This window comes from Caretta caretta, chromosome 15, assembly GCF_965140235.1.
Source record: "Caretta caretta isolate rCarCar2 chromosome 15, rCarCar1.hap1, whole genome shotgun sequence".
Classification (NCBI taxonomy): Eukaryota; Metazoa; Chordata; order Testudines; family Cheloniidae; genus Caretta; species Caretta caretta.
This window is the reverse complement of record NC_134220.1, coordinates 20,432,540-20,459,809: the sequence shown is the minus strand read 5'-3', so window position 1 is coordinate 20,459,809 and position 27,270 is coordinate 20,432,540. Positions and strand designations below refer to the sequence as shown.

Here is a 27,270-nt window from a genome sequence, read left to right as displayed (position 1 = left end):
TCAAATTCAGAAATTCTAAATGCTTACTTAAAATTGTTGCTCAAGTGTTAAATTGATGTCATCACAATTTCTGCAGCCTTTAAAAGTGGTGGATCCTGATCATCCACTTGCAGCACTTGTCCGCAAAGCTCAGTCTGACAATAACTCATCTACCCCACAATCGGCAGATGGTGCAGCCATACAGACGTCACAAGTGGACTATCCTGCAGATTGTAAGTACATTGTGATACTAAGATTATTGTAAATATGAGAACTGTCCTCTTTATAGATGAAAGTAATGAGAGGTGATAGTATTGGTCTCTCAGTAGACCATTTTTCCAAGATGGATAGTCCTTGTATCTAAGGACTGGTAACTTTCCAGTGTAAGTTTTACACCAATTACATTATTTTTCTGGTATCTTAATTAAGCCTTGAAGAGATTAAGTTTGTTTTTATTTTGAGAGAAAATGGAATTTCTTTTATACGATATGTAACGATGCTGGTTCTGGTGGGACCCAACTGGGAGTGCCAGTTCAGGACAAATTGCTTAAAGCTGAGCAGTTACAGCACAAGGCTGGGGTTCCTATGCACACCAAGGTAAACCAAACTAGCCAAACAGAGAAGACTTCAGTTTCACACCACTAGCTAACCATAAGTCACTCAAGCAATTCCCTTTGACGCTCCAGTTTCCCAGTATCATCACCAGTGCCACTTGTTATGGGGACAAATGGTTATGAAAACCAATACCCCAGGAAAAGAAAAAAGGTTCTCTCGATCCCAAAGGACCAAGCCCCAGATCCAGGTCAATATACAAATTAGATATTACCCACAAATCATGCTGTTGCCAACCCTTTAGAATCTAAAATCTAAAGGTTTATTCATAAAAGGAAAAAGATATAGATGAGAGCTAGAATTGGTTAAATGGAATCAATTACATACAGTAATGGCAAAGTTCTTGGTTCAGGCTTGTAGCAGTGATAGAATAAACTGCAGGTTCAAATCAAGTCTCTGGAGTAGCAAAGTCCCTCCAGAGGTAAGAAGCAGGATTGAAGACCAGATGGAGGAGCTGCAGCAGCTTTTTATAGTTCTTGCCATGTGGTCTCTGCTTTCTTAGTCCCAAAGACAAGCTGTCCATCATGTGGCATGGAAAAACCTCAGAGTTCTAGCCATAGGCATGTCCCTGCATAGTTGAGTCACAAGGTGCATCTGCCTTCTTTCAGTGGGTCAGTTGTATAGCTGATGGTCCTTAATGGCCATCAAGCAGGCTAGGCAGAGCTGACACCAACTTGTTTGGGGTGTCACCCAGAAGCATAGCATAAGTTTGAAATACAGACAGTATAGAGCCAATATTCATAATTTCAACTACAAAAATGATACACATATACAGATAGCATAATCATAACCAGCAAACCATAACCTTGTCTTAGACACCTTATTTGACCCCCTTTATACAAGATTTGGTGCCACTACAGGACTTTGGTTGCAACAATGATCTATACGGTCCCAGTTTATGTCAATAACGTCACACCATATAATGCCAGGAATCACAAATTCAGTACCTTTACCTGATTTCCTTGGTAATGTGGGCATATGGGATCTCAAGATCAAGCCCCATACTTTCTTGCATTTCGTGTAGTTGGTAGTAATTTATCTTGGGATCACTTAATAAAGAATGGAAATTACTTGGATTTGTACTACTAGTATACGCAGATGGATGTCTAGTAGGAATAAAATCTTTAATGTGTTCAGTATGAAGTACACTAACAATATTGCACGTAACATTGATGGCATAACTAATGTATTTTAGACTTGCCATTCGTGGGTGCTCACATAATAACAATAGAAAGAAATGCCTCTTCCCACCTCCCTCTGGACACTTCCTTTCCATGGTTTCATCACCCCCTATTTGAGATCATTCTGCATACGGTTGACTAATGCATTTGAAACTGCAGCTTATTTAGCATCCACCAAATTGCTTTCTGGTCAAGAAAGACCAACGTTAACATCTCACACCAGGCCTCCTGTGAGTTTCTCAAGCTCAGTGTCCAATTCCAGATTCAGTTCAAAGTGCTGGTACTGCCCCGCAACAAGTACTCCAGTGGGTTGGGGCCTACTTATTTTAGAGACAGATGAACGTATTGAGGGAGAGAGAGAGTGCTCTGTTAATTGCTGTTGATTGAATCAGAAATGGTCAATCTTCATGCTGGCTCAGTTGTTGACATGGGCCAGTTTCATTTCCTTGTCGGTCATTCTTACCAGAGGATAGATTTCAAGGAGATTCAGAGGACAATTACTGTTGTTAGATCAGTCATGGTACTAAATTTGACACTACACAAAACTCTCAGAGCTCATAACCTTCTGTGCATGTTACTATTTTTTCCTGAATCAAAATGAGAAATACAGTTGATGTTGCAAACAACGTACTTGTCCCACCAAGAAGTTACCAGTTCCCTGCCGGCTGTGCTTCATGATGTTCTAGTGGACAGTTCCAGGGAACACCTGTTAGGTCTACTGTTTTCTCATCTTCCTGCTAGTGTTGTCACAAATGCATCTGCAGCTGGTATTTTTTGATTGGCTAAATTGATCAGTTTGCTCAGAACATCCCAAAATGCAGTGACTGGCTGTCTGCATGACACAACTTGTTCAGTGCCTTCCAGCATAAATTTCAAGTGACTACCTTGGGAGGTATAAGCAGTACAACTTTTTAAAAATCTGTGCCTGAATAAGAGAGGCTTTATAAATTTGAAGTAAGATTCCCTTTTGAGCCTGGGAAATGGAAAACTTTGAGGAAACTTATTTATTTTGCACATGCCTATAAACAGGGAATTAGAACCTGTGAAGTGTTTTCTGTATTACCTGTCTCTCTTGATTACCTTTAGTCCGGAAGTGGGACAAGATTCATCAGCTGAGAACCAGAGAATTGGCACTGTGTAAAGTTTTAACCTATCCAGTGTGCAGCTCATTTGCCACCATAAAAACAACCCTTGCTCGTCTCCTGTAGAAACATTCTAGTTTGGAAAGGACAAATACGATCATTCACGGCCTTCCTTATGGAAGTCACATTTTATCAGAATAGTGCAGATATTTGTGAATGTGACACAGCGTGTTAACTATCTTCAGCTACTATGATTTATTTATAAACCTTTGGTGTACTATCAGCTATTAGGATCTGCCAAGTTTGCAAGGTGGGAAACTTTTTTGAAAGGTTGTTCAATGTATTAGAGTGAAACTGCAAAATAGTCTACCTTTGAGCATGCAGCATGTGTAACTATCTTACACATAAACGCTGTTTGTTATTGTGTACCATGTTGTTTGTGCTATGCTTTTGAACTGTTATGAAGAGGATTGAGTATTGATTTTGCTGAAGGAATCCCAGTGTCAAACACTGCATAAGGTTCTTTGTTTTCATTTTGGTTTTATTTTGGTTATGGGTTTGGGGGTTTGCTTGGGGTTTCTTGGTTCTCCCCACCCCCAACCTCCAAAAATATGGCTTTGGAGAAGAATTAGTTAGTAATTTGCTTTCACTCTGAGCTTCTTTTAGGTTAGCTCCACAAGAAATACTTACTGTAAATGCAGTCGGGCAGCATTTTATTGCCAATAAGCCTCATTAAATACTCAGCTCATTGTCCTTGGTTTCCCTCTTTGATTTATTGTATACATTTAAAGAAAGCAGCTCTAACCATGGGTTGTATATGAGAATTGACTCCATCTTCCAGTCTACTTTTCAATAGACTAAATGCACAAAGTTGCTGTCTAGATGGCTTCAAGCTTTTATCAAAGTAAAGCACTTACCCGGGTTAAATAATTTCTGAAGTGTTTTTTAGTGATCATAATGTCTCTTAGGCTTTCTTGGTAGTAAAAATTATCTGGTAAATTGTTCAAAAAGGGCATAAAGCTTACATTTGAATAGTAGTATAAGGCTTTTTTATTGCAGCTATTGATACAAATAATTTTATTATTTGTATTTATAAATCTCCATGCAATTTGGAAGAAATAAAACTACCAATTAAAAAAAGAAAATAGCAAGGTCTTAATAGTAATTTTGGATGATTGCACTTCATTAACTTTTTCTTACAAAATGGCTTTTCCCTCTATCTCAAAATAGCATAGAAATAAAGATCCAACAAAAGGTGATTCTCTCCTAGGAGAGACTTTAAAAGTGAGGTCAAGTTAGAATGCAGAGCAGTAGGAGGAGATAAAACAGAATGGTATAAACTGTATAACTGAAGAGGAAGCATTATGCATTTCTGTGATAAATAGAAGACTACGAAGGGATATGGTGAAACTAAAGCATCAAAATTAAAATATGTAAAACAGAATAATAGTTTGATGCAATATAAAATTAACTTGTGGAACTTGCTGTTGCAAGATATTGTTGAAGTGGATAGTTTTAATCTGAAAACAAGATTACATATAAGAATAGGCATAGCATAAATTGTTGTACTACCTAGAATTAAATTACAAAGGGCTCTTAATCTTCATATTCTGACCATAAAATGATCTCTTGGGTGTCTCTTCATGGCATGGTATTGTTTAGTTATGTGTGTTAGTTTTTTCTTAACTGTCATTAACCACTGTTTTTGGCAGTATCCTAGTAGTACATTCTGGTGATGTCCTGTTAACTCAGATTATTTGGGTTGCTGTAACATCATACTGATGTTAAAGCCTGTTAAGACATGACTGTTTTCTTGATTAAGATTTTATAACTAAAGCCGTAGTGGTGCATTTTTTTTCAAGGGGTTTATAGTGAACTCTTGGTGGTTATTCTTTCAGACCCTGATCTTGGAGTTGACCACTTTCAGCAGCCCTGCGCTCATGCAAAGCATTCATTTACGTCAGTTAAGGATTGACGTTTAAGTGTTTTGCTTTAAAATGTTTCAAGTGTTTTGTAACCACTTGGGACAAACAGTGTACTTCTATCTTATTGCTTAAAGTTCACGAGTTGTATTTTGTCTAGATTTTTGTCTGCTTTTGGAAGCTGAAAAACCTTCAGCTTGTTGATGCCATCACTTAGTAAAGAACCTTTTGCATAAATGTCTTAGCAAGCTGAGCCAGTCCTACACAAACGGCGTTTAAACAGTGAATCTGTAGGCTGTTAATGAATTTATATATAATTTTTTGGGGCATTAGCTACTAATTAGTTACGTTCTGAGACCTTGCCGCGTGTGGTAGTTGGAAAAATTCAGATTCCCACAAAACCTATATAAAAATCATCCACAGTTCTTGTACAGTATTCATTGGCACAGTCATTGGACCAAATTAAGCTCTGGCATAAGAGGATACAGGTTTCACTGAAGTGAAAGGGAGATGTGCCCCTTCATGTATAGAGGATCCATTGTAGAGTTGTGCTAATCTTCTTTTAAAATGTTTGCTTTGTAATAAGTAGAGAGGTATAAAATATTTAGGTAGGGCAAAGTAAAGGCTAGAAATTTGAGGGAAATTTGTCTGCTTCCACAACGCAGTGGTAAGAAATTGAACACCTGTCTTTCTACTTTATGATGCATAAAAAAAGCCCTTGTAAATTTTTCTTATCGGGGAAGTGAGGGGGAGGGAATATAGAGGTTTTTTTAACATTAGAAATTCAGATGGTGTCCAGCTTGAGTATTCTTTGTGGTTATTTATGTGATAATTCAAGATAATCTATGGATGTCTTCTGCAATCCATTTCATAAATCTGAATATATCATGGAGGATGACATGATTGTTTCATGCTATCTACACAGTAACATCATGGTAATTTTAGGATGGGTTGTATCTGTGACTAGTGTTTGATGTTTCTAGAGAGGACTGAATCAGCATCCAAAACACTTGAATCCAAATCTGGAAATTTGTTTTGATGGCAGCAGTCAGGCTCAAGTCTTTAATACAAGCGTAGCTAGGTGTTTGGTAAATTCATTGCCTTGAGCCAATTCCTTGTGGCCTAGATTCTCAAGAGTGGGTAGTGATTTGAGGAGACTGAAAAAATTTCTATGATTGGTTTTTGGTACTTCCAGGATCCAGCTGTCATAATTGCTACTTAACAAAATCAGAACATAGCAGTGGCTTTTCTGTAAATGTAGAGGGGGGAAAAAGGAACATTTTTGTGTTTATATTTTTTTCCATCTAAATGACATCTTTATTATGGTGGAGAATATATTATATATGCTTGTGCTTAAAAGTTATATGTTAAAAAGGGGGCGATAGGACTAATTGGGGGATTTTATTACAGTTATGTCCTTTCTTGTATGAGCATTGAATCTGTTTGGCTATATCTGTACAGACAGGGGTTTTATCTTGTATATCGGTAATTTAGCTTAGTAAATTGCAGTGCGGTGCAATGAGTTTTTCTTCAAGACATATTCATGAATTTGATAAATTTTAGAATCACATCCCTCAGAAGCAAAGCAGTAGCAGCGATAAATTTTCCTGTAGATTGTTGGTGTCTCAGAATCTTCTAAACACGGTGCCCAGGTAGTCACCCTTTTGCTCATCTATAGAAGTGAAGTTCTTCGGTGGCGATTTAGTGCTAATAAATTCAGTGCATTTAAGATGCTGAAAGTGAATCTTTTTCCTCATGCTGTTTTTTACTGTAAGGGAATATCTGGAGATGTGATAGGCTTTCTGCTAAATCAGCCATTCTCTTAAGCATGGTTGGGAGAAGTCAGATAATTAGACAATCAAGAAATGCACCAATCTTTCCAAATACAGAGTATTGGATGCTAAAGGTTGGTCATAATTTTCAAATCTGTATCAAGTTCTAAAAATTTATGCACAATCCTATTTGTATTTTGAAAAGTTCTTACTGAAGTTGCATTTGAAATTGTTGCATGGATTTTTTTTTCTGTTCCAGTCTTGTTTAAATTATACAAACACTGCTGCATAGTAATTGATAGAATGCATGTTTAAAGTCAGATAAAGATTAAACTAAAATTTTGAACTTTGGGAATGTGAAATCATTGCACTGAATTTCCTTGGTTTCTAAATCTGTTAAGCAATGTAACCAGCCTTTGATAAATCACTAGCTAAAAGGTGTATCGTTCTTACTATGTTGCGCATATCATAAGTAAAGTTTGGGGTAAACGATAGGGGAAGGATTGTAGAATTCCAAAAACTAGACATTGCAATTTTCTGTGGTAAAATCAAGAACCTCACGGAATGACAGGAACCTCTGAATTAAAACCCTGTTGAGCTAGATGGAGGTAGTTCATTTATAGAAGAACCAGGGCAGTTCTCCTTCACAGGCAAGGGGCAGTGTTTGAGGAGCCTGATACGCTCTGTGCATGGAAGTGAAATCAACTGTGTGGGGGTTTCCTGTTGTCAAAAATGGGAATTGCGGGAGGCCTGCTGAATTGAAGGTTCCTCATTCTGATCCCATGTGCATTTACCTGTAGGCATCTCACTCAACTTCAAGCCCTGGTTCTCTCTTCTGTTACCTAGAAGATAACCTCTTTGATCTGAGATACAAGTCTAGCTCATCTATTACCATTCCTATGCTGTTTCATTATGGAGCTTGCATCTTGAGTTGCCATGTTTACCCCTGCAGTTCTCTTTTGAGAATATTTGGCTTCCACTGGATGCCATTTCTTTCCCAATACCCGTTTGTTTATTCCTTGGTACAAGACAGAATGCAAGGGACAGGTGTAGTAATTCCACTGTTAGATTTTAAATATGGGTGAAATACAGGGCTCATGAAAGTGAAGGATTTAAAGACCTGGCTTTACAAGTATGGGCCATTCAGGCTTTCTACACAGGTCTATCAATGCATGTCAAGCTTAGTGTACAGTGTCACTGCTTTTCGAGTCCTGAGCCTTTCGAGACCTGCCCTTCACCCAAGCCATCATGCAGTTTGCTATGGATAGAGACTTGAGATAAGCTTAAACCCTCTCTCCAGGTCTAAACATCTCTGAACTTTTTGGAGTTTGTCCTCTCTGCTGTAGAGAAAAATCCACTGGCAATCGGATGAGACCAACTTATTTTCACAACTGAAAATTATGCTGCTCATAACTGAACACCAGTGGCATGTTCAGCTGGTGTTTCATAAATGAGGGATTCGTACATCTATAATTAATAGAATAACACATTAACAGCTGTGAATTTTGTATTTTTTTGTCTCTTGAGGGTAAAATCTTAATTTTGTTGTGCTAGTAGTGCCTATGAATTATGCAGGCTTTCGCAGCCCATGGCAGTGAGGCTATCGGCTACTGCTGAAGTATTCTAAATAGACATGCCTCTGTAAGGCATGTTCCAGCTACAACCAAAAACCCTTGCAAACCTTAATGTTTCAGGTTTTGTGCATGAATGTATAGTTTTAAAGCTAATTAATTGGGCTAATTGTTTCTTATTCTACATGACTGGATACAGATTAAATTGTAACTTTAAGTCCGAAAGTTTGTACTGCAGCTATATCTTTAATATTAAAAAGGGGGAAATTGCTTAACCAGGCAACCTGGATTTTTGGCAGTTTATGTAAACTAACATTTTACTTGTCCTGGGTAACCTGGAAAGATTCATTAATCTTTTTTCTAAAAGTATTTAGAATTAAGTAAACCTTTGCTAGAACTTTTCTGTATTTAAAATTAATTTTACTCTCATAGTACCTCTCAGATTAATGTTCTAATTATCTTTCCTCAAATTAAAGAAGCTGATTTTGAGTATAAAATACAAATTATTTTTCCTAATATTTACAGTGTACACATGGTTTTAATTTAGCTAATACCTTAAGTATTAACTTCCATGAAGAAAAATTACATGTTAGCATTCTTTTCATGTGCCTTTAGTGGTTCACTTCACTGCTCATGCCTATTTGGTTTCTATTTGGCCTTGGATGTGCTCCGATACCACCTTCAATATGTCTGCCTCATTTAACCTAGCTGTGTTGATGTGAACCATATCTATTTTCTGGTGTAAGAAAAGGAATAAAACATTACTTGATTTGAAATGTGAATCAGTGACATTCTAGTTATGGTAGCAGTGCAGAAAATCTATTTTTTTTACCATGTGTTTTTTCTTCAGACTTCCTGAACTGTTGATCTTAAAACAAATGTTTGAGGGGTTTTTTTTTAATTTATTTATAGCAACAGTGGCAGCCATGTATTACAGTTACTATATGCTACCCGATGGAACCTATTGCCTGGCACCTCCACCACCAGGAATAGATGTTGCCACCTATTACAGTGCACTGCCTGCAGGGATGACTGTGTCAAGCACTACAGGAGTAACATCAATGCCTCCACCTCCTGGTACTACGCCTCCACCTCCCCCAGATACAACTGATTCCAATAGCGGGTTGACATCTACTACACCTGCTGCAAGGTACCATACTTTCATGTTACATGTATATTTCCTATATTCGGCGTAAAAAAATATTTTTTTTTAAGCAATGAAGGTTTAATTTTAGTTTCACCAATGTAATGGAATGCCTCTTATTGACAGTATGTAGGGGCGATGGTTAGTTTATAGTTTGGACTCAGATGTGGTCAGGGACACACTACAAATGCATTATAAATTCCTAGAAATATAATTATTACCACACATAAATTCCATTTAAAATATTAAATGTGTTCTTTTCCTGCATAAAATTGATCCATATCTGAGGCATGTTTAATTTAGCTGTGTGACATTAAAAGCATATGAAGTGAGATTGCTTTTGATTAGTTTAGACACTTGTAACAACTGTTTTTGTTTAAAGTAGCTTGGATTATGTGCACCACTACTGTATAAACCAATGTAAAATGTTTTGTAACACTTTTATTAATCACTGTATTTGTGATTGTTTCCAGAGTTTCCTCAGATAACATGGTGCAGAATATCTCATTTTTATGAGACTTGGTGAACCAAAATGATCCATTGAATGTATGGTTTTTCGTAATTTATGGTTTATTGTAATTAATTTTTTGCTTGAAAGCAAATATTTAATCTGTAGAAGTACAGGGCAGCCCAAAGAGTGGACTTCTGTATAAAATTTTTGGTAAAACAATAATTAAATAGAAATGTGTTCATATCGCCTATATATAAATAATGGACTTCTGATGTTTGCAGCACTATTGCGCCAGTGGTTGCCATTATCCCCCCACCTCCAGATATCCAGCCTGTTATTGACAAGCTGGCTGAATATGTTGCTAGGAATGGAATTAAGTTTGAAACCAGTGTTCGTGCCAAGAATGATCTGAGGTGAGAAAGTCTTCTCTTAACTTTCATTTTATATTCTTTAAAAAAAAAAAAAAATTAGCTGGACTGTTTGTTTTATTGGCAATGCATGCATTTCTGAATAAAAGTGTTTTAAGGAAGGTATTTGGTAATTTTTTATGTTAAAATTCAAGGGACTACTTAAAGTTAACGCTAAAACATAAATACTAAAACTCGGAATCCAGAAGCTGTGCTTCTGAATGTATATATCCCCTGGGAATTTAGGCATAAGCTATTATATTTCAGAATACCAAATATTGTTCCTGTGCCTGAGGTAGTGAGATGGTAAATGATTGTTGACATTTGTTGTGTTCATGTGTATATTTCACAAATTACTTTTCCTACACTCTTAACAGGTTTGAGTTCCTGCAACCATGGCACCAATATAATCCCTACTATGAATTTAAGAAACAATTCTTCCTTCAAAAAGAGAACAGTGACAACTCTCAGGTATGTTTATGATAGGACAGGTGGTGGGGAAGGTAGATCATTTTGTTCTCTTTTGTATTCTACATTCAGAGAGGAATACGTAAAACTGATTCCTGTAGAGAGCGTTTGTGTTGGGGAGGGACTTGGATGCCTTTTATTTCATGTAACATAAATCCAGAAAGTGTCATCAGATTTGTATCTTTACTCTAGTATATCCTAAGCAAACAATGTTTGTGGTGACAATGTGAAAAGTTAAACATTCTGAGAACCTTTTGAGCTCCACATATGGGAGTCTAACAAGAACATAAGAACGGCCCCACTGGGTCAGACCAAGGGTCCATCTAGCCCAGTATCCTGTCTTCTGACAGTGGCCAGTGCCAGGTGCCCCAGTTACCAATCCACGAGACCACCTTCCCTCTTATCCTGTGACAGCTTACTTTGCGTAAGACCCTTTGGTGAGGGACCTTGTCAAAAGGCTTTCTGAAAATCTAAGTACACTATATTCACTGGATCCCTTTGGTCCACTTGCTTGTTGACCCCCCTCAAAGAATTCTAGTAGATTGGTGAGGCATGATTTCCCTTTGCTAAAACCATGTTGACTCTTCCTCAACAAATTATGTTCATCTATATGTCTGACAATATTGTTCTTCATTATAGTTTCAACCAGTTTGCCCGATACTGAAGTCAGACTTACCGGCCTGTAATTGCCGGGATCACCTCTGGAGCTCTTTTTAAAAATCGGAGTCACACTAGCTATCCTCCAGTCATTTGGTACAGAAGCTAATTTAAATGATAGGTTACAGACTACAGTTAGCAGTTCTGCAATTTCACATTTGAGTTCCTTCAGAACTCTTGGGTGAATACCATCTGGTCCTGGTGACTTATTGTTGTTTAATTTATCAATTTGTTCCAAAATCTCCTCTGATGATACCTCAATCTGGGACAGTTCCTCAGATCTGTCACCTAAAAAGAATGGCTCAGGTTTGGGAATGTCCCTCACGTCCTCAGCTGTGAAGTCCGATGCAAAGAATTCATTTAGTTTCTCCGCAATGGCCTTATCGTCCTTGAGTGCTTCTTTAGCACCTCGATCGTCCAGTGGCCCCACTGGTTGTTTAGCAGGCTTCCTGCTTCTGATGTACTTAAAAAAAAAAAAATTTGCTATTACTTTTTGAGTCTTTGGTTAACTGTTCCTCAAATTCTTTTTTGGTCTTCCTAATTGTATTTTTACACTTCGTTTGCCAGTGTTTATTCTCCTTTCTATTTTCCTCACAAATTACGCAGCTGCTATGTGGAGATCCAAAACCCAGAGTGGTGCTCTGCTCCCATGAGGCTTAGGAGCATGGCAGTAGCAGTTACCTCCTCCTGCATGTCTCAGCCTGCTGTCCTTAAGGCAGCTCTTTGTTTTTCTGATCCACTGCCTTTCAGAGAAACTTTAACTGAGAAGGTCAGTGTAATCTGGCAGCTGTCCTGACTGTTCTGAATTGAGAAGACGTGCTTCTTTCTGCGTCCCACTGAATTTCTGCTTTTGGAGAAAACGCAGAACCCACATGATTGAAGATAGAGAAGCAAAGTGGCAGAAGGCAAGAAAATTACAGTTTTTGTGGATTTATGAAGCTTTTTGGCTAAGTAGCAAATTGCCACATAACCAGGTTCAGTATTCTCACAGGCTGTGGATATAATAGGACAGAGCAGCATGTTGAAAGTGCTTCCAAAAAGGACTTTTAAATTGCTCTTACCGAACTACCCAGTGAAAAACAACTTTGCCTGTCAGGCTCTTAGTAAGCTGTCCGTAGAGCAATGGCAGCAGCAGGAGGACCCTTCTTAGAAGCAGTGATGACATCCATATAAGTGAATTACAGATCAGTAATTAAACCCAAACCCTTTCTTTAGAGCATCTGGCCGAGCAGTTTGGTCTCATGGCTCTCAACAGATGCCTGGTTTTTCCTCTCATTAGCCGTCTACAACTGCTATAGAATCTTTCAGAACTTTGTCTTCAGATATCTTCTAACCAGAAGCTTCTCTTAAAGTGACAGTAACTTTGTACATAACTCGGTGAAGCACATGTAAGGATTAAATATATGCATTTCTATTTTAAACTATTTTAGAGAGTTTACAGTGCAAATTCAAGGGTATGTGAGCTGTGGCTGTATTGCAGCTAAGGACTGTTCTTACTAACAGACTTTCCATTACACAGTGTAGGCTGCTCTTAAATTAGTAGACTTTGTTGGAATGAATGTGCTGCACAGTAGTTCTGGTTTAAACAATTAACTTTGGCATATAATTAGTTCATTAGTACATAAAACCATTCACAGTTTGAAGATCTGCCGCTAATGGTGAGTAATGGGCAGTGTTGCTCTTTACTAGCAATTTCCTCCCTTTCATGGATATAGATGAAATTCTTAATATAGTTCTAACATAGTCCAGTTTAATTTATTAGCTAGCTCAGGGATTGGCAACCTTTGGCACGCAGCACGCCAGGGAAAGTAGCTGGCTGGCCGGGCCGGTTTGTTTACCTGCAGCATCCCACGGGTTCGGCCGATTGCGGCTCCCACTGGCCACGGTTCGCCATCCTAGGCCAATGGGGTCTGTGGGAAGGGCAGCCAGCACATCCCTCAGCCCGCGCCACTTCCCGCAGCCCCCATTGGCCTGGAGTAGTGAACCAGAGCCAGTGGGAGCTGCAATTGGCTGAACCTGCGGACACGGCAGGTAAACAAACCGGCCTGGCCCGCTGGTGGCTTTTCCTGGTGGGTCGCATGCCAAAGGTTGCTGATCCCTGAGTTATTGTGTGCTAGTATTTATAAGGCATAATTTCTGTACTCCAGAAAATTTGTGAAATTGAAACAATTTTCTAGGAAATTGTATCAGTTGTTATACTTAGTAAGATTTTATCTTGTGTAGTATTTTCACTTCTACTGGATTTCAGTAATGAAGTGCTTTTGAAAACAATTTATTTGTAAATTATTCATAGACTATTAAAACTACAAGATTTCAATAGAAACTAATAATTTTTATGTAAGTTTCTTTTTTTAATACCCAGCTATTCTTCAGTGGGCTTACATTCTATATTAGTTGCCTAGATTAATAAGCATTAATTAAAAAAAACTTTGAGGAAATGATGTGTCAAAGAAAAGTGATATTAAGGATTCCCATTTAAAGTTGAAGTATTGTAACTTTCAGACCTGGTGATGAGTATAGCGAAGAAGCCAACAGAACATGATTAAATAAGTTCCTTGAGATTTTGTGTAACTATGCAAACTTTTCCCTGTGTAGTTGTACAGATAATTCCCTTACTTTTCTAAAAGATGAAAGCTATTTGTGCTTTTAATAATACGGATAACAGTGTTTTCTTTGCATAGTTTATTGATATAACCAAATATAAAGCTTTTGATACCTGCTTCTGCATCATTTTAAATCATTTTTTACCATTGACTTCAGTAGGTACAGGATCAAGTCCTCAATGCTATTTTGTTATATTTTATCACTCTAAACTGTTAGATTAGTTCATGCTTGGCCAATGAATGGCTGCAGAGGGAGGGAGGGATGAAAACCTCTGATGACTGAGATATAAAATATGGAATGGGTCCCTCCTTAACATCTAAAATCTTTAAACAAGAAGTATATTCAGAATAATCTATTAGGGAAGGGTTATTGAAATAGTTTGTTTTTGCTTATGTAATTTTCAGACCCTTAAGTCTTTCAGCTCTTTTTTTTTTATGGAGAATACTCCAAATAGCCTTCATTTAATATATATTTCTTACCTTGGCATTTTCCCATACCCAAATAATTGAATTTTATGACAATTGAATCTTATGACTTATGCTTCTAATAGTATCATCCCTGTTGCGGATTTCAAAGCATCTAGGGAGTTTCGTTCTCACAGTTTAGTTCACAAATACCAATGGCAGCTCAAAATATCCATAGTAAGAAAGAGGATTCCTGTTTCTCTCTCCTTATTGAAGTCTGTAGCTGATTATTTCACATGCATCGTTAGCTTAAAGTGTTGCACACAGCCAAAACAATTGTGCTCTAATGTGGAAAGCTCTTAAATAATTAAGCCCCAATCTGTGTTTTTAATTTCCATTTATGAGTTACTTTTTACCCTGAGTTGGTTTCTTAATAACCCTGTGTTCACTTTCTGATTGAGGGGAAGGGCTGGGTGATCTTTGAGACTCAGACAGGAGGCTGTCAGATGGGAGGCCTGACAACAAGCAAAGTCCCAGCTTATGTGCTGTGACCCTACACAGATGTCTCCTCCCTGAATCAAGCAAGGAGCCTCTCAGGTGGTATCCCTTATCTCCCCTCCTACCTGCCTTTTCTCTTTTTTGCATCCCAGTAACTTTTGTGGGAGTTATGGCAAAAAGTAATGAACAAAGGAGGTTTCAAGCCAGTGATGGGATGAAGAAGAGGTGCTTCTGATGCTGCCATTGCTATTATGGAAGAGGGTCCAGGAGTGCATGAAAACCAGCCCTCTTCTTGAGAGATGGTTTGTGAATACTTCCAGTCTGCCCTCAATTATTGCTAAAAGCAAGGAGTTCACTCCTTAACCCACTTCTGGTTAGTAACAACCTCACCTCTCTCCTTCTCCCTTTAGGGGGCTTCAGAGCAAGAAGTGGTAATGATGTGGTGCTGCTGCTGATAGGGAAATAAATTGTTTTTCCTATATCAGCAGGAGCAGCTTGGAGTAGTTTAAAGTCACTAATTAGCTTCACCCTGCTCTTTGTCAAAGAATGACAAATTAAGAATTACTAAACAGGATATTGTATGTTAGAAGTGGCATGATCTTTCATTCTGATCACTGTAAATAGTCTTCATTGATTCTGCTGAAGGCCCCCCAAGGAGCTTGAGACCAAGAATAATACAAATTGGAGGGAGGGCAGCTTTGGGCATTAATTTTGAAACTGTACCTCCTTAAAGAAATAGCTGAAGTAATGCTACTGGCAAAACAAATTAATGGAAAACCATTATTCTTTTACATCATCCCATATTACTTAGGCATTGCAGGCAATTTGTATGTGTAATTTGTGGCTTTACATGTGTAATTTAATATCTGATATATTCAGAATTAATCAGGAACAACAGAATGATTTAAGAATTGTGACAGCCTTGCCTCTATTTTCACTCATATTTTTTCATACATTTTAATACATTGTTTTTGGTTATTAAGTTATTTAGATTTACTTTAAATTCAAAAGAAGCAAAAGAGACATTAGATCTGGTTATTACCACCAGGGTTACTGATATATAGTGCAGCTAATCAGACTACTCTTGAAATGGCTGGAAGATTTCGAGCTCCATCATATTACAGCCGTTTTGGGCAGAGGAGTTAATATAAAATGCAGTCTATTGGACAGCATGAAGGGTTATATGTATAACAAATAAGTTATATGTTGGGTATCATCTATGCAAAATTGTTGGTGAATTGACTTATATAGTTATTCTAATTTACATATTTATTGAAGAGTGAAGGAATGGGTTTTAGGTAATACCTTACAATTAAGACACGGAAATCTAGTTTCTGTTCTGTTAAATCAGCGAAGAGCTTATATTTTATAGCAGTTGTACTTGATAAAATGTTTTAAAAAAATAGATAAAATGTTCGAGTGCAGTTTCTCTAGTTGAGGGAAAATCTTACACAGCATGCATCCATTGTTTCAAAGAAATACTTAGAGAAAACACGTTTTTTCCACTTTAATTGATTTTTGTATTGAAAAGTTCAGCTCTCTCAAAAATGTTTGTTTCCTTTTTCCAAAAGGTTAGGTGGATTTTCATATATAATTTGTCCTGTATCCTTGTATTATATAGTAAAGCACACTGTCTAAGTGAAAGGGTCAAGAAAGGGGCAATGTACATGAACAGAATAAGTCTGCTTCAACAACAGACTTAGTATGAAACGTTTTTGACCACCTTGCATAGTTAATGAGTCACATTAATTTGCTATCTTTGAATATCTGTATTCAAAGGAAACGGGTTATAAAGCCCTTGCCTGTCATTCTAAGAAACTAAATACATGTGGGGGTTATGAGACATTTGGGGTTATGTGTATTTGGGTTTTTTCTTCCATTTCTCTAGTGTTCCTGGGTAGCTTCTCTGGAACTGGTGAAGAAAAATATGTTGACCTGATTTTTCACTTTAGTTATTGCAGTGGGACAACAAGAGAATGCTAAATACTTGCTATTAATTTCATTCAAGGTGTGGGCAAAAGTAAATTACAAAGTTTATGTTGCTATTCAAACTGATACATTATGAAGACTTGACCTGCCTGTTTAGCATTGTGAGGCTTAACAAATTTTTTAAGTAGTTTAGATATCGTTTTAGAAATATATTTTTATTTACAAGTCAGAATATCAATAGTCATGACAGAACAAAATTTATATTAATTTCAAAGTTTATTCAGGTATCTTGGACAATGCTACAACTGTGTATTATCAGACTTTTAAATCAATGAATATAAAATTATTGGGTTTTCTTTGCTAATGTTTACCTTACAGTTGTTTTCTAGTTTAAACTTAAAACCAAACGTGGGAACCTGAAATGGGAAAACATTAAAGGTGTTTGATTTTAAATAAGTTACATGAACTTATACTGTGTTGCTTTTTCAGTTCTCACACTCTCACAGGATTAGTATTAGAGTGAAAAATATTGACTGAGTTTTACTATTTAAAAATAAAATGGTACAAATAACTTCTTTCTTGGTCAACTTGACCAGTTTTTAGGTTTGGCTTTATAGTCCTCTAGAACAGGAATAACCAAGGATTGGCCTAAGCACCAAATGTAACACAGTTCTACAATGTGGACTGTAGGCTCCCTTATCTTAAATCCGTCAACTTGGCATGTACTGTCTGTAATGCCAACTCAGTCTCAGGATGGTGCATCTGATTCCAGTCATTGTCAGTGGTTAAGCAAACTGAATAGCTGTTAGGTCCACAAAATTCACTAGGGACAAGTAATTGGCAACAAGATAGATAATGGAAGTTCCCCCTCCATGAGTGTTTTTTGGGATTTTTATGCATAAATAAGCAAAGAATGAATCCAAGCCTTTTCCCCCCTATATTAAGTTATGCAGCTGTTTTAATGCAGTAACAGCCTCTAGATTCCATCAGAGTTAGAGATAAAGGGATTGATCTAGTTCATTCGAAGGTGGAAACCAAGCATCTGCTTGTCAAGTCTTCCAAATCACTCCAGTATGATGAGAGGAACCAAAGCTTGGAAACTTTCCCCAGTGCCTGTTAGCATTAACATTTAAAATGACCTTTGTTCTCAGGTTTCCTGAAGACCATGTGTATTTAAATTTCTTCATTCACCAATCAGTTCTATCTCAAATCAGTTGTCTTCCCTGAATAATTAATTCTACCCTTCTCTACTTCATGGGAAGGCATTCTTAACAAATAATCTAAGGTCACATCTCTGGCTGTGTTTTTCTTTATTCTTGCAACAGGTATAAAGTTATTTACACCTGATTTATCTCATGGAGCTGCATGCCATACACCAACGTAAATTCTAATAATGTCACTAACTGTATCAGATAAAAGAGAAACTGAATTTGCAGATCTTTCATTTCTGAAATGTCAATATAAAATCAAATTATTTTTATCCTTCAGCTTTCTTTATATTTAGAAAATACGAAAAATTATATTTATTTTATGTCATCATAAAAATGTTAACACTGCTATTTTATGGCACTGTCAAATGTTTACCTTCAGCTTTCATTTTATAATATTGTAAACAGTAACTTGAATAAAATATTTCCATAATTTTCTGGAAAACTCACTTTTACTTGGAGAGAAAATCTGATAACTAATAAAGGTAAATAAACTGAAACTGCATGAAAAATAAGTGGAATAGAACAGGCATCAACCTGTTTAAGTTTTTGTACATATCAGGAACCGGGTCTGCTACTGCATATCTATTGACAAATTGCTATAATTTGTTTACATTTAAGACAGCTGGTGAGGATAATTTCAGTTAAATTCAATTTTGTTGAAATGTGCTGTTTCATCAAAGCTGAGAGGTATTAGTTGTGGTGATTTTCATTGGGAAGCTTTTTTGGTTCAGAGCTCTCTGGTGAATTCTAGAGAGTGAGAGACTCAAATCAAAAAGCTCATGTTCTTCTGAATATTGTCCCTATGGGTGCTCCACTTCAGTGGTGCATGCATCCCCTGCATTTTTGATCGGAGTCTTTTGGTGGTAGTATCCATTCCCCCTGTCCAAGTGACCCATACTATGGATATGTAGGATTGCACAGGCAAACCACCCTTGGTTTCTTCTCAACTGCCTTCAGCTTGATACGGAGGGTTGAGACTGCCAGCTTCACGTTTACTTAGCATAGTTTAGATAGTTTTAGTTTGGGGTTGTCATGTCTGTTTGTGTTTCATCATTTGAGGGGTTATTTTGGACTTTTTGTCATCTGGGGTATGCCAAGATCCTCAGGCTTTAAAAGTTGTCTTTCCTATGGGGAAGCTATCCCAGTTAGAGGTGGACATTTTTGGATCTTCAGTGTTTGGGAGATCCCATATACCGGCAAAATATAAGATCTGCTCCTCATTCAAAAGTAGATCTTGTGAGAGCAAGGAAATAAAATTCGAGCTCTTGATGACGAATCAAGCTCTAAGACCAGCTTCTGACCCTGGATCCAAGAACTTCCTTGTACATCAGCTTCTGAACACACTTCGTGCCCTGTCTACCTCTGGGTCCCGGTCACTGAGCGCTGAGGGAGGTAGCTGGAGGTGGGTCTGATTTCCCCCTGAGAGTGGCCATTCATCGGAAGAGGAAGTCCTGTCCCTTCCTAGACCAACCAGGACGAGCAGCTAGGAGCTCCTGGCGGGGGCGCTCCCAGCAGCATGGGGGGGATCAGACCCAGCTGCAGAAGTTCTGCAGCTGCTGCCTTCAGAGTCCAGATCTGAAGGCAGCACAGAAGTGAGGGTGGCAATCACGCAGCCCCCCTACAACAGCTTTGTGACCCACCATGACCTTTCTTTGGGTGGGGGACCCCCATGGTTACAACACTGAATATTCAGATGTAAACATCTGAAAACATTAAATTGACTAATTTTAATGCCCTCTGGCCCTGAAATTGATGAAAATGGACCCTGAATTTGGTAGGGCCCTACCCATAAGGAGGTGACACCTCATACTAATATCTCGTCATCTTCTGAGACTGCAGTGCTCCCACCACCTTTCTTGGTAATTGACTTCAGGCAGTTACAGAAGCTGATGAAACACATAGCTGATATGCTTCAGATCCCTTAGTAGAGGTCCAGGATTCCTTTCGTAAACTGGATGTTTTCCATACTTCTGTACATATGGCCCTCCCTGTCAATAAAACTTTTGCTAGAGCCTGCCAATACCATCGAGCAGATTCTACCTACATTACCTCGGACTTGTAAACTTGCTGGCAAAAAACAGTGTCAGCTCAGGATTTAGAGTTTTATTTTCACATCCAACATCGAATTCCCAGGTAGTCGATGCAGGTTAATGAACATGGTAGATGACCCAATATTAAGCTTGACTTCTTTGGTCATAAGAGTTATTCCTCTGCAACGTTACAGTTCAGAACAGTGAATCATTAAGCGCTTATGTCAAAATATGACTCTCTGAATTACAATGAGTTTAACAGCTTTATTGAACTTTTGCTAGAGAATCAGCATGAACAATTAAAGACCATGAAGTGCAACTATTAGCGAAAACACTATTGCAGGCCTCCTTAGATGTAGCCTGGACTGCAGCCTGGACCGTTTCCACTGCGATCATGGTGCGAAAGCATCTTGGCTCCAGTTGTCCATCTGCATTAGGGAGGTGTACAGAGAACTGTAGAGGACCTTCCCTTTGATGGTCACTAGTTTTCAGAATGTACAGATGGCTCACTTGACATCTTGAAGGATTTGAGGGCCATGCATTGGTCCCTCAGATTTTTTACACCTGTAGATAAAAGAGAACGTAGCAGGTCTCAAACAGCACAGCGATCTCACCCAGTTCCCTTTCCTGATTTCTGTAGACCACCTGAAACACCAGCTAAGTGACAAGCTATTCAAAAAAGCTGCTGCCACCACCAATTCATCTCAGCCACCCATGTTATCTAAACGTTTTGCATTTGATGGTTTGGTCGAGAGTCTGAACTCTCTGCTTGATACCATTCTTCAACCTGCCTCCCCTCCCCGGGACGCTTCCTTGTTTTCAGTCTTCATGGGGAAGAACAGCATCTGATATATGGATATTGGAGGTCATAATATCTGGTTATTCTGTCTTTCATCTCCATTCCTTTCTCATATTCCCTGTTCAGGGACCCATATGACGATCAGTTGCTGAGACAAGAAGTCACCTCCCTTCTATGCTCCCTTCCACTTTCTTCCCCTGATCACAGCCAAATCTGTCAAGATCATGACAATGTGGCCTTTGTTTTTCATCAGTAGTCAGAGTGGGGTGCGCTCGGTCTCTCTCTCTCTCTCCCTGGAATTGAGACATAGCTGACCAGATAGTCATTTCAGCTTCTTATGTTCTGCGTATACAGAACACCATGACTGATGACCTCAGCAGACATGTCTCCTAGAGTTGTAAATAGGAGGTGGATTCGCAATTCCTCAAAATATTTCTAACCTTGGGGTTTCCAAATTGGATCTTTTTACCATCACAGCCAACTTGTGGTAGAGCATTTTTAGTGATGGATGTGCTAGAACTTGCACTTCTCTCCCTCTTTAAACAGTGCTCAGGATTGTTGGTCTTCAGAGCACTTGATTTCCTCGGCTTTTCCTGTGCGGGTTAGTTAATAGGGTGGGAGTGGATTGAGGAAGAAGACTAAAATAAAATAGTTAATTTTAATAGATCTTTCAAAGAAATAAATAAAGCAACAATAGTAAAAGTAGTTGCGTGTGTCCTTACCCAGAGGAAAGATGCTGGAGTCATGAAAGCTGTACATAAGGTCAAACGAAAGAGTATATTCTATTCCTCTTGCAACACTTTCTTGTTGTTTTCTAGAAAACACTGAACTTGTCTTTAAAATGTTGTATCAGAGGATGAAGCCATTTGGATAGTCAACTTTATGCTGTATATTGTAAATGGATTGCATGTCAGACATTGTTACTTTCAGCAATTAACTGTGGTCATTAACATTTTGAATTTCTCTTTGAAAAGGGTGTATCTTTACCAGAAGATGTTCCAGCAGATACTGCTTCTGACACACAGGGTGAAACTCAGTTTCTGGATGATGACACTTCTGAAGATGCATCTGAGATGAGTGCTCCGGGAATTATAAAGGATTCACCTGTCAATAAAACTATCAGCGATGGTAAATTGGTGAAAGGTATGTTGAGACAGTTGGAAGATGAAGTCTTTGTAGGCATACATTAAAAACAAATCTATAATTAGCAAGGAAAGGACTTCGGTGTAAAGGCATCCAAAAGCACCAAACTGAATAATTTGATTACTTTCATATTTCAGTGTGTCAAACTTTGAGTTTGAAACCCAAGAGGATAATAACTTGAATGTCAAAAAGTTAGAAGAAAGCAGACTTTTATATGGCTGAAAAGTAGTATGTAAAATGAACTGATATCTATAGACCAGTTACTTAATATTTGTGGATCTTCATAATTTTACATATCTATTCTGCACTTCCATAAAGTATAATTTCTAAATGTTAACAAATGGTATGTTCTGGCTCACTCTTACGTTTAGAAATCATGGTATAAATTTTCAGATAGGCAAAGTCCTAGCCTCCATATTTGTAGGCCTTCTTTGTTTTCAAAACTAATGCTAGGTTTAAGGCCATGTCTACGCTACAAAGTTAAGTCGACTTCATGTAAGTCAAGATCGAGTCTCTGATTTAAGCAAGTCGATCTTGCGTGTCCACACTACACTCTTCGTGTCGGCGGAGTTTATCCTCACTAGTAGGGCTTGCATTGACGCACGAAGCACTGCACCGTGGGTAGCTATCCCAGAGTGTACAGAGCCAAGAGGAATTTTGGGTTGGGCTTGCAATGCCTTATGGGACCAAAACATTGGCACGGGTGGTTATGGGAACATGGAGTTAGTCTCCCATGATGCACTTACCTCCCTGAAATCAACAGCAAACAACCCAAGCCTTTTTCGTAAGCCTGAGTTACCCGCGCAGACACCACAGCATGATAAGCATGGACCCCGCTCAGCTGTACACTGTTTGTGAGCATGACAAACACCTTGCGCCTTATCCTGCACTATCTACACAGCCAACACAGGAGCTGCCACACAGAACAGTGTGATGCCACGCAAGCAGCCCTGCTGGAAGACACAGAACAGAGCAATTCACGGTTGCTGGCGACAGTCATGCATCACCTTGAAACAGTGGAACAAGCACTGACTGGTGGGACATCGTTATGCAGTTATGGGATGATGAGCAATGGCTGCAGAATTTTTGAATTCTTAAGGCCACTTTCCAGGAACTGTGAAGCTTTCCCCAGCTTTGAAGTGCAGCAGTACTAAAATTAGAGCTGTTCTGACAGTGAAGAAGTGAGTGGCAATAGCTCTGTGGAAGCTTGCAACGCCAGACTGCTGCCAGTCAGTGGGGCATCTATTTGGAGTCGGTAAATCTATCGTGGGATCTGTTGTGATCCAAGTTTGCAGGGCCATCAACAGACTTCTGCTAAGAAGGGTAGTGACTCCAGGCAACCTGCAGGACATAGTGGATGGTTTTGCCATGGATATCGCCCCACTGTGGTGGGGCAATAGTGATATCCATTCTGTCTATCTTGGGATCAAGATCCCCTTGCCAAAGAGTACATAAGCCGAAAGGGGTACTTCTCAATGATGTTGCAAGCGCTAGTGTATCACGGGCCGTTTCCTGACCATCCAATGTTGATGTCGGTGAAAGGTGCAGGACAGGACATGTACATCTTTAGGAACACCGGTCTATTCAAAAAGCTGCAAGCAGGTACTTTCTTTCCAGACTGCAAAATAACCATTGGTGATGTTGAAATGCCAATCGCTATCTTGGGAACCCAGCCTATTCCTTGCTTCCGTGGTTCATGAAGCTGTACACAGGCAGCCTGAACTGCAGTAAGGACCCATTCAACCATAAGCTGAGCAAGTCACTAAGGCTCCTGGGAGATATCCACAGAGCATTTTGGGGTAGTGGTGGGGTTGCCACCAAGATTCACATGCAGCTCCTCATAAAAGCAGCATGTTTGTGGGGCAGAATCAGAAAGCCTGTTTGTCTCCCTTGTCTTCTGGTACATTTGAAGAGTGCTGCATGAAAATAAAGGCGCTTCAGCATGTCCTTGGTGTAGTCCTTCTCTCCCGTGCCCCGATCTTGGCATAGATGTCAGCATTTCTTCTGCTGGATCGGAGTTCTACCTACACAGACTCTTCTCCCCACACAGCAATAAGATCCACCACCTCCTGTGTGCTCCATGCTGGAGCGCGTTTGCGGCCTTGAGTCTCCGTGATCAGCTGTGCTGGTGAGCTCTCCATACTGGTCAAACAGGAAATGAAAATTCAAAAGTTTCCGGGGCTTAACGGGGAGCAGCTGTTTCCTGTGTACCCGGCTGACGTGCAGTGAAGTTGAAAGCGCTTTCCAGAGCAGTCGCAGCAGAGCACTGTGGGACACGTCCTGGAGGGCAAATCATTCAAATTAGACAATGCAGTTGTGTCAGCCCATGGATGTCAAATCAAGTGCTGCACCTCTCGCAAAGGTGGAGTACAGAAGTTGACTTTACAGGCTACTGAGGTTGGCGGAAGGGACTCAGTAGTGTAGACACATACGGTGTTAGATCAACTTAATGTGGCTTATGTCGACCTAAGTTTGTAATGTAGAGCAGGCCTAAATCTGACTTCATGTGCTTCTAACTACCTGATTTGTGCCTGCAAAAATAACTCAAATCTGTGGATGGTTTGTGCATTGGCAAAAAGGCTACCCTTATGAAATGTTCTCTCCCCTCCCCACCATTGATATCTATGATATATTACCAACTCTTCTGTACAAGAAACTGTGCTGTATTGTTTTATGAACAATAAGAAACTACAACTAGCCTCAAAATTTCTAGTGATTGAAACAGTTTGTATCTCTCAGGATTAGTCTATTTCAGATGTCTACTCTTTGACCATAAATAGCATAGAATTTTTATTAAATTGAGTTATTCAGCACTAGACCATATTTTTATATGGTAAGTGTTTTAACTTAGTGGAACCTTATTTTTGCCATTGCTAACTAATTTAAAAATATCAGGACATAAGTCTGTTTTGTTTAAACTAATAATTGAAAACACTGGGCAAAATAGGGTTGTGGATAAAATGGAATCTTTAAGACTTCTGCTTGATTATTTCATCTGGAAAATGCTGTAGTCTAGTTGAAACTGCAAATATTGGAAGTATATAGAGGTCACTTTCCACAATTACTTATCTCTTCCTTTGCTGGAAGAAAAAGCCTTGCTGAAGGAGAGGTCTATTTAATGCTAGATGAATTTTCTGCATGTGAAATTTTAGCGGTTTGAGAACAATGGGGAAAATATGTTTAAGACCAACCTTGGAAAGTCAGCTAATGGAGTTGAAATGCACTAAGTCTGTGTGGTAGACATATTTCCTTTGAAGGGCCTGTTTCCTGTGCTGTTGCCATCTATTTACTTGATTTATTGGGAAAGGAAGCAAAAAATTATTTCCCCCCTCTTTTTACAGCTTGCTGCAATGATAAAAACACATTAGGTTATAATTGTTCTTGTTTTGTTGACATGACTCTTAAATTGTTTAACATATGAATTATTTCTAATGTACAATTTAGTAATCTTGTTTAGACAGGATCCTTGAGCCTCCGCATAATTTATGCTAAACAAATGGGCAAATAGAACAACTAAACTTCTGCCAATGACATCTAGTATCCTTAAAGAAAAAATGTTAATCCGAGAGTAGAGAGCAGATCATGAACCACAGGTGTCTTCAGAAATCTGAAGTCCTTTTTTTATTGGGGTAACTGAAGGCCTTACACAATTGTATTTGGAAGACCTGGGCTTTTGAAAAATTCTCTTCCACTAGATGCCAAAGGGCAGATATCAGACCCAAACCATAGAACCTTCTGGGGGCTAGAGGGAATAGAAGCAATATATGGCAGTGAACACCTTCCATCTCCATACCACGGTCTTTTAACAGGTAGTGAGTAATGGACCCATGCAGACAACCCCCTTTCTTCCAGAGGCTCCAGGTAATTATTCCTATTGACCTGTGCCCTTCCTCTTCTAGCGCTGCTTCACTCCCAGAGCTTTTTGAGCTCCCATTGGGATCCTAGATCCCTTGGTCTTTTCAAGGAGCCACAGTCACCTCCACTCCAGGCCTGCCCCAGAACTAACTAATTCAGGTCTGCGTCTTTTACCCCAGACCCCAAGTATGGCTGAGTTCCTGTCCAACTACCCAGAGAGCACCTCTGCCACTGTCTGCCTCCCTTAGCAGATCCACTTAAGACCGAAAGTGGCTTCAGGAAAAAGACAAAAAGATGTCCATGTGGTCCAAAGGCCATCATTTGGCCCCGTTCCCTCCAGTGAGGAATGACTAGCCTCTCCTTCCCCACTGACGGGACCAACCCACCCCCTTTATCTAGGTCCTGTCCTTTCAATCAGCAACTGTTTCCCTTTTCCATTCAGAGCCAAGTCTAGCAGATTTTTCCAAACTAGACATTCTGAAACTGTTTTATAGCATAGATCACAGACTAACAGAGAAGTAGTTCTCAAACTTCAGCCTATGGTCTGCACAGTTATTTGTCATTGTTAAAGCCTCTGCCATTCTGCGAGAGATGGCGCTTACTGCCAGCTGTAGCCTAGTCCAGGAATTTATTTTGGAGTATGTCTATAGAACAGCTGGGAGTGTGCTTCCCAGCATGGGTAGACAGACACAGGTTAGCTGTGCTTGAGTTAGTGCGCTAAAAATAGCAGCGTAGCCATGGCAGCACAGATAGTAGCTCAGGCAGACTATCTGGTACATACTCGGATGACTAGCCCAATCCACCACCTGAGCTGCTGTGGCCACACTGCTATTTTTAATGCACTAGCTTGAGCACAGCTAAACTGTGTCTGTCTCCCCATGCTGGGAAGCATGCTCCCAATTGCAGTATAGACGTATTCCAAGAGAGAGTCCTGGACTGGACTACATACCCCCTTAGGAAAACTAAGGCTATGTCTACGCTTACAATTTTACAGTGGCACAGCTGTACCAATACATTCCACCATTTGGTCACACACTAAATTTAACCTAAGTATAGAGTCCCTAGAATTGTAGACCTAATAAGTAGACTTATAGATACAAAATACTTTGATTCATGCACAAAATATCAAGCCCTGGTGCCTGCGGGCAGAGGCAGCACAAGGAGCTAGGAGCTGAGGGAGGGGAGTTGCTGTTGCCCTTCCAGGGAGATGAGACCCCCCCCCCCCCCAGTAAGCACCGCCCTGCACCCCAGTCCTCCGCCCTGAGCTCCCCCACACCCAAACTCCTGATACTGGGGGGTGGGGAGGGCTGAGACTGCAACAGCAGCAGCTAGTGCGACTGGCGCAGAGGCTGCCCAAGTTGCTCAGGTGGTTCCCGGGCCAGCCGCACTGGGCTGCTGCAGAAGTCACAGAATCCGTGGCCTCTGTGATAAATGTGCAGCCTTACGCATAGATAATAAATTTTGCACAGCTTTTTGCTAAGTTTGTAAGGTATACAGCTAATGAAGGCTGTATTACAAATGTGTGCATTGCTTATTTAGCCAGGTGAAAAA

The 27,270-nt window shown here is 39.3% G+C and overlaps 1 protein-coding gene across 8 annotated transcripts in view; it reads left to right on the top strand.

The window, feature by feature from the left end:
• Positions 1–27,270, top strand: part of SFSWAP (splicing factor SWAP) — a 96,107-nt gene that overhangs the window by 19,929 nt on the left and 48,908 nt on the right. For all 8 annotated transcript variants that reach the window (XM_048822217.2, XM_048822214.2, XM_048822218.2 and 5 more), the window contains exons 7-11: positions 77–212; positions 9,032–9,269; positions 9,996–10,127; positions 10,499–10,592; positions 21,696–21,864. In XM_048822217.2, the coding sequence (XP_048678174.2) occupies positions 77–212; positions 9,032–9,269; positions 9,996–10,127; positions 10,499–10,592; positions 21,696–21,864 (769 nt within the window). The remainder of the gene's footprint in view (positions 1–76; positions 213–9,031; positions 9,270–9,995; positions 10,128–10,498; positions 10,593–21,695; positions 21,865–27,270) is intronic.